General features: G+C 35.9%; 1 protein-coding gene across 1 annotated transcript in view; it reads right to left on the minus strand.

The window, feature by feature from the left end:
• CRISPLD1 (cysteine rich secretory protein LCCL domain containing 1) overlaps positions 1–12,713 on the minus strand; it is a gene marked incomplete at both ends in the record, with an annotated part of 35,819 nt that overhangs the window by 1,604 nt on the left and 21,502 nt on the right. Inside the window, 5 exons of the mRNA XM_080339741.1 lie at positions 322–452; positions 6,315–6,390; positions 8,479–8,551; positions 8,644–8,687; positions 12,199–12,329. Of these exons, the coding sequence (XP_080195867.1) occupies positions 322–452; positions 6,315–6,390; positions 8,479–8,551; positions 8,644–8,687; positions 12,199–12,329 (455 nt within the window). The remainder of the gene's footprint in view (positions 1–321; positions 453–6,314; positions 6,391–8,478; positions 8,552–8,643; positions 8,688–12,198; positions 12,330–12,713) is intronic.

A 12,713-nucleotide genomic window follows, 5' to 3' on the forward strand; every position in this document is an offset into this window, starting at 1 on the left:
ATCCCAAAGAAAGCAAAGGCAATTTTCTTATCAAATAATGTGTTAGTTGCAAAAGAACCAGCAAAGTAAACAAGAGGGTTATTTTATTTCATAAGCAGCTTTTTAGAGTAATGATTTACAAGCTTAGAGGAGGCAGGCAGCTCTGGTACCACAGCTTCTCCAGAGTCACCACAGCTCTTACACAAGCTCTGTAAATCTCCCATGTTGGCTTATTTGTTTGGTTTCTAGCACTGCCTCAGGTACAAACAGAAATAATGCAAGACTTTGTAAATCTTATTGAGGTGAAGGGTAAAATGTAATCTTTGAAACTGGGTTCTGTACCTTTCTGAATATATCCCATTTTGAAAGGAAGCAATGTACACCTTTCTTTTGTCTACTGGCATAACATCAACATAACCACCCTGGTTGCGGACCACACCAGCATGTACTGCTGCCCGGCAGATACTTGATATCTAAGAAAGAATGAGAAGAAGATTAGTTTTCATTCATCCTTTTATTTCAAAATTCTTTAGAAGAAAACTAATAATGATATTTAAACCAAATTCTAGAAAATAATGATATTTCTTACATTACTAATTCTATTACTCTTACAGTATTCAAATCAATTTCATAGGAATTAGGCCAATTTATAGGAGTACAGACACTGCCTCTTCAAAGATCTCCTGCAGTATGACCCCAAAATAATTTATTTCAGGCTATTTCAGTTCAAGGATCAGGAATAAGTTAGAATTTCTGAGCCTTTCAAAATCAATGGCTCTATCAGCCTTGATTTCAACAGTAGAGAAGTAGTAAAACTCTAACATTAGTCCCATTAATTATTATACATCAGGAGATTCAGTTTAATCTCCAGCCTGAGCCAAACAGGAGAACCACAGAACAAAGGCCCACTGGAGTCAGATGTTTCCAGGAGGGTGTCCTACCCCAAAGGTGAGGGTTAGACTGCAATAATTCCCTTTCTAGGTGCAACACCTCAAACAATGGTGATATGATCCATATTCAAAGGGAACACCACAATTTCCTATCCAGGCATGGGCAAACATTAAAAGCTAACTAGATTAAAGGTACAATCTGAGCATCAAACAGAAGTTAGAGGTCTAAAATCATCCCTTAGCTATGAAAGTTGATTAATGGCAGACTAATGGCTTTAGCTCCTTAACTCTGAGTGAGGAAAAAGAGTCAGGAGGTAAAGACTTTGAAATTGCTTCAAAAGAAGAATTTTTAAATTAGGGACTAATTCCAAAACCTTTATGCAGGCAAAATTCTCTGTGAAGTTTACAGCCATTTCATCTGAGCAAAACCTACATTGTCTGGCCACTAACTCCTCTCATGAACCTATATATCATAAATAATATCCACAGAAGTATTGCTTAGTGACAATCTCAATAATGTTCATTTACATTATCAATTTAAACTTGCAGTTCTCTATTACACTTTCAGCGTTTAAAAAAAAAAAAAATAAATTAATTGTCAGAGCAATTAAGCTTATTAAATATTCCAGAATGTAAATATCAATCTTCAATACATAGCACAGCAAAGTGTAGCTCCAGCTACAGTGGTTCTGCACTTGGAGCTGAATAGTTTTGTAGAAAAAGTCTTCACTGCAATAGATCTTTCCTCAACCAGCCTTAAAAACTTAGCCAATATAAAGATCAATAGCTCATCACAGAGAGCACTATGTAAACAAGAATTGCATTTCTTCCAGTTATAATTGGAATAATTTATATCTGTTACCATAGCTATTTTGTAATCTCAATGCTATATAAAACCAGGAATTTAAAATAGCAATGATTTTCCTACTCTCATTCCAAGAACAAACTTGTCAGTTTCACTGTTACATAGTTTATCTTTTAATGTTACAATATTTCTAGGAGCAAAGATTTCAAATCTTTTATGCAAAGAATCTTCTACAAAGATGCTTTAGAGTTTTTACTCTTCACACTGCTGGTTGCAGTTTTCGCACATGCCAGAAGGGATGCCATTTATGGTCCTCTGGACTTTTTCTCCTTCTCCCAGAGTTACAAAACTTTTGTTACATCCTGAAAAACAGTGGTCAACTTATTTTTAGGATTACAGCATCCTTTATGTACTCATACTATGGGAGTAACTTAAGATCAGATTGATCATATGCAGTTTCAAAGACACAGGGGAAAAAATGGCCTCTTCAATACACGATTACAGTCTAAAGAAACAAAAGATGAGATTCACAAGCAATTAACTACAGTGAAGAATGAGAAGAACAGTATTAATTACGAGTACTATGACATAGTAGCAACTTTGTTTTCAGTTCTCATTGGAGATATTAAAAAACAAAAACACACAAAGAGAAAACCTAGAGGTACAATTGGGGAAAAGAAAAAGCAAAGATTGTCACCTCTGTAGCAGTAACCAACTTTGTGTACATCATTAGATAGGCAGTTACTTTCATAATTGTATTTGAGAGCACCTAAGATACTGGCTGTTCTAATGTTACTTAAAAGTTTCTGGTCAAGTAAAAAAGAAATTAAAAACCAAAGGATGGAGATTTTGACAGAAGACTGGCTATTTGTTGGAAGGTATTTCCAGTAAAGTGTGGGGTCATTGTTGGGGTTGGTACCACAGTTGGTTACTGGATCAATGACGTACAGCTAGGCTAATGCACAACATTTTAAAGCTAAAGGCAACATACTTATCTGGGATATATGAAAAAGGAGAGGTCAGAAGAATTGGGTTGATGAGGCCAACTCAGAGGCTATTTTCAGATGAAAAATAAACTGATATTCTGATGCTGCTTTCCAGATAAGATCAGAGAACAAATGTGCATACTTTTTGAATACATGAAGAATTAAATTAGTATAAATTCATAATTATGAACTAGCTCATAAGAATACAGATTAATAAATGCATGTAGTTTTATCCATATATACATAATATATTTTTTTAAGAAAATATTATCTGCTTTGAGCTTCCAAGAACTCCTGATTGACTTGGTAATCTTCACCTAAATGGAATCAGATTCCAGTACTAATGACATAATATTTTTTAACAATATTATGTCATCCTGATCGCACTTCCTTGAACTGTTAAGGTGAACCTCCTGTTAATTTAAGCAGAGCAGGATTTCACACGTAGGTCTATCACAAATTTCAGCATATTATTGGTAAGTTAATTTTGCTTTAGCAGCCTTATGCCACTTTCTGGAAGTTTTCATCATAGATTTGGGTTTGTTTCTTTAATTTTGATGAACTCACTCCAAAATATATATAAGACAGTATTTTTCAGTCAACATAAATATTTCATACAGCATTATATGACCCTGCTTTATGGCTGTGCTGTGAACCCACTGAAATTCATTAGTATTTAACAGGTCATAGAATCTGAATACCAAACTGCTTAATTATTTTCCTTCTTCAGCTACTCAGCAAAATACCAAATATCTACCACAGCATAGCAGGACTCTGCAAACGCATTTTAACCACATGCATCTCTTCCTCACCGTCATGGGAATATAGAACTATTTAATAGCTTATATTGTTTATATTTTACCACAGCAGAGAATAATGAATACTTCTGCACAAGCATTAAGGAAATATTTCCATATATGGTTACTGAAACAAAAATTCATATGACCAAAGTCCTCAGATGGTATGAAATTATACAAAACTATCAAATTATTTAGATTACACACCTTTGTTGATCTCTAGCTCCTTAAAGGATGCTCAATTTTTTGGTAGAAATGCTCAGTCAACACTCATAATATAGAGTCACTACTGGTAAGAGATTTTATTTGGGAAAATGTTGCCTACTGTGTAAAAAACCTTCATCTCTTCAGAAGTTCTTATAAGGCAACTAGAATGTCGTTAAGAACTTCTACCACACACACATCTAAGCTTTGTCCATTAAAATAAAATGTTACCAAAAAAATCTGCAAGTGAAAGAGGTGTCAACTGAACTATTGTAGCCTCTCTCTATCTGTGAAAATATTTGTTACTTTGGTACTTGATAAACCAGGGACTAACAGCAACAACAAAAGACAACCTCTGTACAGGCAGGTACTGCAAGGTCATCTCCAACAGAGTTCAGATAATCACATCAAGTCTGACATATTCCAGTTCTTGGAAAAGTTTTTACTTTATTTCACAAATAAGGTAATTTCAAAAAGTGCTTTAAAAATTTAGACATTGTTCAAATGCTTGTCAGCATGACACAGTTCTGAAAAATTTTAAGCAAAATGGATAAACCAAAGTTGAAAGGTGGAATCAACTCTTCAGTACAAGATAAGAGGAAACTTTCTTTCTTTCCCAGTCTTCCAACAAGATGAATCGTGGCCATGAGGAAACTCTTAGCAGTGGGGCCAGCAAGGAACACAAAGCACAAAGGTAGCAGTGTGTTTGTGCCATACAAAGAATGAGTAATTTCATAGACTCATGCAATAGTTTGGGTTGGAAGGGACCTTCAAAGGTCGTCTAGTCCAACCCACCTGCAATGAGCAGGGACATCTTCAACTCCATCAGGCTGCTCAGCGTCTTGTCCAGCTGGCCTTAAATGTCTCCAGGGATGGAGCATCTACCACCTCTCTGGGCAACTTGTCCTGTCATAGCACACACTTCCATAGGCTCCTTTTAAGTACTGAAAGGCTGCAATAAGGTCTACTCAGAGCCTTCTCCAGGCTGAACAATCCCAACTCTCTCAGCCTGTCCTCAAAGGAGAGGTGTCCCAGCCCTCTAATCATCTTGACGACCCTCCTCTGGACCCGCTACAACAGGTCCATGCCTCTCATGTTGGGGGCTCCAGAGCTGGATGCAGTACTCCAGGTGGGCTCTCATGAGAGCAGAGTAGAGGGTGTACTTCTGTTTGCTGAGAATGACACATACTACAGTTCATACTCATAATGTTATGGCTCTGTTTAGAAAAGAAAACTAATCGTACCATAAACTTGGAGTAAGAAAGACTTTTTTTTTTTTTTTTGTTTAAGGACCTGCAGTCTACCTCAAGACAAGTGAAACAAGCAGATCAACTAAAAAAATACAAGGTATAGAGCACAGATGAATGGGTGTGACACGAAAACTCTGCACACATAAGTTTATAGATCCTGGCTGTATGAACCATCACATAATCATAGAATGTTAGGGACTGGAAGAGACCTCGAAAGATCATCTAGTCCAATCCTCCTGCTGGAGCAGGAATGGCTGCACACATTTCTATGTAACAGACATGAATAATGAGACAGTACATCTAAAATAATCTTAAAGCATAACTCTCTAATACTAATTAAAGTCATTTGGGACTTCTCCAACCAAATCAAATACATATTCTGAGAAGTTCTCCTGTATAAGTTAAACAGAAATGGGTCTTCTTTCTCATACAACAAAGTATTTTCTAACACACTGGGAAAATTTGACTGTAGCCTTTGATTACAACCACAGAACTGAAAGAAAATTGTATTCCACAAAATGGACTTTCATTGAATCTATTTTCACTGCCCCTGTTATATACATTAAGTATCCAGTTCCACAGGCACAAATCAATTCACCTCCTAAACTGGAAGTGCTGCTCACACAAGTAACACTACTTATGGACAAGAGTGTTTTCTTCACAAGTTACTCAGGTAATCTAACAGACCAAGTTAGATTCAAAATAATGATGAATACATATTTGCATATTATTTTCACACATTTCAAAGTGCTGGAAAGTACTGAAAATCATCACCTGACCCAGCTGGTTGCCATACTACTCATTATGACATCTCAAAGACAGTTAAAACATACAGTGTACTGGCAAAATGTGAACTGCTCTCCTTGCCACTACATCCTGGCTTCTCCACAGAGAGATGACAAAGAAGGGCATAAACAAGAGCTTTCTTTTAATTCTTTCTACCCACTACAGAACTAAATGTGATGTAGAAAAGACAGGAAAAAAAAAAAAAAGTTGACTAGGAAACAGAATGACTAAAAAAACCAGAATATTAGTCTGTTAAAATAATACAAGGTCAGATACTTTATACAAATATACAAAAAACCTGCTGTAAATATTTAGCTATCTGCACAGATAAGAAATATCCAACATAAAGAGACTGTGGACATTACTTTTCTTTTTTTTTTTATATGGGTCCAGAGACTACCGAAGTCTACACTAAGTTTACCAATAACCTGTACCCTCAGCAGCTGAGTCCTATTAATTTAAAAGGGAACCTCTGAAAAAAACTTTTGAAAAGACTATGTAAAAAATCAGCACATGAAGGAAAACTATATATCTGTATAATATCTTATATTTACATTATAACTTTTCATAGGATTTTATATTTCCTTATATAATGCAATGTAAATAACTATACTTACATCAGAATAAATTCGTGTTCCAATTACACGAGCGTAGTGTGGATTTGCCTGCATACAGTTGTGAGGACAATACACCCTGAAATATCAAAAATAAATCACACACAGTTAGGAAGAATGATATCAGAGTATTACTATGTTATCTACTACATCAGCATTGAGTATAGATTAATTTGATGATCCATACATCTGGGTCCATACTGATACTAAAAGGCAGTCAGTTCTTGAAGCTTTGATATTATGGGTGAAAGCATTGCTAATATAAGTTGTGATTCAAAATAAAGTGCTCAAAAACATACTTCAACAGGTCTGGTCTTCTCCCCTTTGGATAAGCAGATGGTGTTCTTGTTCAACATATGTGAAGCCAGTATAAAAGCCAGTGAGAAGAGAGACTGTTCACTCACATTTTTATCTGTTTCTACAGCACCCCATATAAACTGTACAGTTGAATACCTGCTCAGGAGAGGCAGATCTGAATGAGGACCTGCTATGATGCTGAGGACCTGGTGATGCAAGGCAATTTAGCAAGTTATAATGAGAGTGAGCACTTGGCATCTGCAGCTAAAATGAAAAATGTTGGAAAGTAATGAGATTCCTAGCTGATTTTAGGAGATCAGACAGCCACAGAAGCAAAGACTATCTTTATTCAACTGCATTTTGTTACCTTTTGAGAAAACTCTCTCTGTGATTTACACTTGCTAGAGCGCCAAAGTGCCCAGAAACACCATGTGGGAAGCTAACAGCAGGACAGAAGGTGTCAAGCATCTTGTTTGGTAATTGCAATTTGCTACAGGGAAGAATTGTCACCCTATATGGGGCAGCCCTGGGAAAGTCTTCTTCTCCAGCATGTTGTCTATGCTCCAATTGACTCAACATTCAGCATGTCACAGCACTTGGGCAAGACACAGTCTTCCCAGGTGGGTAGTTTAAATAGGCAGATGCACCTAGGAGAGAGATGTTTGTCTGAAGGAAGCAAGATGTCAAAGAGTCCTTTTGGAGACCCACAGATTTATGATTAGGGCATGAGAGGGTAAAATATGGTTGTGCAATCAATGCCGTGGCTGTTTATTGCTTGTAACTTCCGAGGCTACATTTTCAGATTTAAGAGCATGTACAGAATCTTGAATAAATCACTGCTGTTGTGAAGTTCCTTAACTTGATGTATCAGAATTACTCAGTAATTTTAAATTATTTTTTAAATTTTCTTAAAGACAGATCCTATTTTTTCTCTTAATGGAGCTAGTTGTATTTTTTAATAATGAAGAAAAAATAAGATAGAAACATGAAATTGCACCTATCCATTCCTGCATTCCACTCCTTCGCTTACTTCTCCACATCTTCCAGCTAGAAAGCCAGGAGTCATAGCCAAACACCAAACACGTTCATGGACCCAAGTGCTACATGAAGGGATGTTTTCCTAGCAGTTCTGGCTTTGTACTTGCTTCCTGTATTGGCTGTAGGGTTGCTATGAAAGTAATCCTGTGGATATCTCCAGCTTAGCTTGCGGTAAATCATGCTACAGTGTATTTACCTTTGACGCATCTATGGTTTTAAGAACTGTTACTGATTTCCTTCCTCAAAATACTGCAGCACAGGTTCCTTTCAAAGAGTTAAAATGTAAGCTTCAAAGAAATTACACATATATTTAAAGCCATTAAGTGATGTGCAGACTACATCTCACCTTAACAATGTATATTTCTTTCTTTTTTTGCAAACATATTTGCTCACTCTATCCTCCAAAACAAGTTGATAACTTCTGCAATAAGTAGCTTTATCATATTATTTTATTGTATTTGTTTCACAGGCAAAAAAAAAAAATGAAGTAAAGTGTATTTTGCCCAAGGTGCATAGATTTAATACCAGACAACAGAAAAGAAAAATGCATTTTAGTTTGCACTCTTTGGTCTAAGAAACAATGATTTCACTAAGACTTGCCAAGGGACCAAAGAAAGATCTTTATTGGCAAAAGAAAGTGAGATTCTTGTAATGAAAAAACCTGTAGATCATCTTTACCTACCTTAGACCAAAGACTAAGATGCTGGTAAAACATTTCTGCTTTCACTTCTATGGCTACTGTGCTTACTTTTATCAATGACAAATATAGATAATTAGTAACTGACAGATAATATGGCAGCACTTTGAATTAATAAAACTCAAATAATTTTACCTTGGGCAATGTGAGGCTGGTTTTTGAAATGGGCACAATTGTTCCACTGTTGTTTCACAAGTGATAGCTTGAACTGAAGAAAGAAAAGAGAAACAAATAAATGTGTGCTATTTTGAAAAAACATAACTCAAGGTAGCATGGAGTTTATAAAAAATAAATGCTAACCTGTTACTTTAGAGACAGTGAAGGAGTTAGCAGACTGGTATTTTCTGAAAAAGAAATAATAGAAATAACCAGTAAATAACATCTCTCAGTGATTTCCTCTAGCTAGAAGAATTGTTATTAATGCATCTACAAGAAAACTCAAGACATTGTCCCTAATCAGTTTTTACTCACTGCATTCCCTGTCCCTAATTGTGAATCTATTTATTGCAATGACACATTTACTTTGTACTCCCTGTGAATCTGTTTGAAAATCAGGAATGCATGATAAGCTCTTTCAGTAATTCAATTCGCTGAGAGACTAAGTGTGCTAGGAAGAGATTATGCAATCCATTTGTCCCTCAAAATGTTGCAACTAAAATCTGTGGTTGAGAATTGCTCAGAAGCACTCAGCTACCAGAAGAGATGATTTTTTCCCACTAAAGGTTCATTCCTACAAACAGCTCCAACAATGAAGAGTTTCTCCTGGTAGCCTTTTTGAAAAATTTCATTAACTTTTACTTTTGGGTCAGGTGTATATATTAAATTATCACCAGTATTACTATAAACCCAGTGAAACATGTAACAGTCTGTTTCACTCAGTAAGTATATGGTACTCAGATCTGTTTCCTGTCATTATACAAAGTCAGGTATATACATCCTGTTGTTACATTACAACTGATAAACACTTCTATTGTACTTCTTTTATCTCCTATTTCAATCCTCATTCAACATGTTGGATATGCCTCTGATTCTAGTATTTTTCACCTGTAACAAAGAATCTGACTTGGTTGTTTTGGCACTCATAAAGTTGTTTATTATTAAAAAAAAATAAAAACAAAACCAACCAAACAAACACACACCACCAACAACAAGGAAATTATTCCCTATTCACCTTTGGAGCAAATTACTGCTATGTTCTTCATAGTACTGCAAGTTGTATTCAGACAGTTTGCTTGCATTGGTTTATTTAGTTGTATGGCCCACCAACTTCACATTTGCTCATTTTTTAAATTCCAATTTGCTTTAACAGAGTTAACTCATACTTTTGTGGCCCTAGCACTGCCAAGCACTGATGTGGGAATAGCTCACTGTATTCTGTTGCTGATTTGCTTGCTGAGATATTGTTTTCTATACTAAGAATATGCAGCAGTTGAAAAAATATCTGTATCAGCAATCCTGATTATAAATCAAAGGAGCTGAAGATCCTTTGAATCAAATAAACTTACAAGAAACTGGAGAGGGACTTTTTACAAGGGTGCGTAGTGACAGAACAAGGGGTAATGGCTTTAAACTGAAAGAGGGTAGAATTAGATTAGATATAAGGAAGAAAATCTTCTCCATGAGGGTGGTGAGGCACTGGAACAGGTTGCCCAGAGAGGCTGTGGATGCCCCATCCCTGGAAGTGTTCAAGCCCAGGATGGGTGGGGCTTTGAGCAGCTTGATCTAGTGGAAGGTGTCTCTGCCCATGGCAGGGGAGTTGGAATAAAACAATCATTAAGGTCCCTTCCAGCCAAAACCATTCCAGGAGTATATGTTTCTAAGATTAGGAAATTTGCTGTTGCACTGACACGACCTTTTCTGCCTTTCTGTTTTGCAATATCCGCTAGAGGTGAAATCCATGTCATTTTATCTATTCATTGAACAGATATGTGGTTTATGCAAGGCTCCATCCAGAGACACCGGTGAGAATCAGATAGCTGCAAGGTATCCCTGGCCTTATTGATGAGCCTTTTTAAGGTTGAAACCTTTGTAAATCATCTTTATTTATACCAAATACTTTGACTTATAAACTGATTTATGAAGTTGATGCCTGATCATAGTATTTTGTAAATTCTCTCTAAAAAGCGTTGTCCTAAATGCTACAGGACATTAGTGAAGAACTATGTCATCAGTGAGCATAAATAGCGGCAGGAATTTCCTGAAATATACTTGCAGATAGGAAGGTATAGATTTGGTCCTTTAACAGTCTTTTATCTCTGAGGCATCTAAATTTTTTTACAACATCTGAATCACAAAACTAAAATGGTCACTACTGTTCAGCAGTGATACGATTATCCATGCCCACAGCAAACAAAACCAAGTGTTAATACCTCACTCTGAGTTCCAGTTCTCAGAGGATAGGTGACACACTCTGTAAACTGGACCCCTATACAGTTTTGTCTCAGATGGAATAGAAGCACAGAGATTTCAAGTGATGGGTAATAAATTCCTTCTATCTGGAAGATTTTCTACATTTTAACTACTCCTACATTTATAAGAAATCTGACTTCTAATATGTTAGATTTACTTCTCTCTTCATATCAAAGCATTCAAAACCAGATATTTGTCTGCATCTTCATTTTTTGGGGAGTAACTTAAACCACAGTCTGATCATTGGATGACTCAAAGTGATTCATATCAATGTTCTAACTGCCAGTCAGGTAGCGCAAATTATCAACCACAGAATTCAGTCTACCTGGTCAGTGTTTCTCTCTATCCTGGATTAAGCAAATCAGTTAAAAGGAGAAATTACGAAAATTGTCATAGGATGTGTCATTTTTTTGAACAACACAGAGTGTTCACACCTGAGCCAAGTAAATCACTCAGCACAATTATGTTTTCTTTCAATTCAACATTACTCATACATTAACTGTTACATACTGACTACTATTACACATATACTAACTATATACAGAGCTAAGGACAGCAATACACATCTCTGAAGGATACATCAAAATATAGTGAAGTGCAATTTGCAAATACTAATAATATCTTAGTTTCAAACATACTAATATCCATGTACTACCATGGGATAATTATGTATGGAAACAGCCAAATATTCTCCACTTTTATGCACTGTTTTTCTGTTTGAACTTTAGCATGTCAACAAGTTCTTGGACCTGTTGTCACATACTAGTCTTAGGGCAAGTAGCTGAACCGTGTAGTATACCTCCAAGTAACGCTTCCACTGTATGCAATATTATTCCACCACTTGCCAATACAGAAATTGTGCATAATACTGGGGCAAAATATAATCTATAAATTCTGGAATTGTGATGAAACTATCAAACATACAGGAAGAGGTGAATTTTCTACTTGGTTCATGTTGTTCGTATGCACAGTACAAGAAGGGCACTTCCAAAGACAAACATGAAAGTTTATTGCCTTGTTAGCTGTCACTGATTACTGTGACTATGGGCCAGCCCCAGAAATATTGCCAACTTTGTCCAAAAAATGTAGAACAATCTAGTTCAGTGTTAGTATGTACTAGTTTTCTACAATAAAAACATACACAGGGAAATGAATTAACTGGATACTCCAAATATTGAAATTATTTAACTACAAATACTAACTTACTGCCCAAGTGATTTTGTAAATTATTTCACTTTCTTTCACATCATTATTGCATCACTTCTGTGCACCATTAGACAATGGATGAAGTTTCAGAATGGATGCAATACCTGTATATCTGCATGTCTTTTTATAGCATTTTCATTTTCTTTATGGAAAAGCACACGGTGTTATTGCTGTGACATATTTTGTATGAATTAAAAAGAAATGGATGAAAAACTTTCCATACATTTTAAGAAAACTTACCCAATTGACTGAATGCCATTTCTGTAAGACTTGATAAAGTAATTTTTCCTTCCTTGTCTAGTGACATCAACCCAACCACCTTCATTGTCTAGGATGCCGTAATGTATGGCAGCTTTACAAATACTGGATTGCTGAAAAACAGCAAGAAAAGCAGTTCCATATCAGAAAAAGCCACTATCTCGCATTGTAATTTATTTGTAAAAAAACCAGGTTTTAATTACAACATCTCATTAGAAACTTGGTAGATGGTCTATTACATTTGATGTGGTCTATGCAGGTATTATTTTAAATTAAGAAAACACCACTGTGCCTTAATCAGAGACACACTATACTCACAGGATACTTGTTCACAGTTGCTGCTATTGCCTATACCGTTTTTCAGTTCTATAGAGTAAGTTGTATATTTTCAGCTAGCATCAGGCTTACACAAGTAGGTCTGCCTTACTGAAATGATTTACATCAGTGTACCCACAATTTGCTGTATTTCTGCTTAAGTTGCACTTTCACGTATTTAC

Source organism: Nesoenas mayeri, assembly GCF_963082525.1.
Source record: "Nesoenas mayeri genome assembly, chromosome: 2".
NCBI classification, from domain to species: Eukaryota; Metazoa; Chordata; class Aves; order Columbiformes; family Columbidae; genus Nesoenas; species Nesoenas mayeri.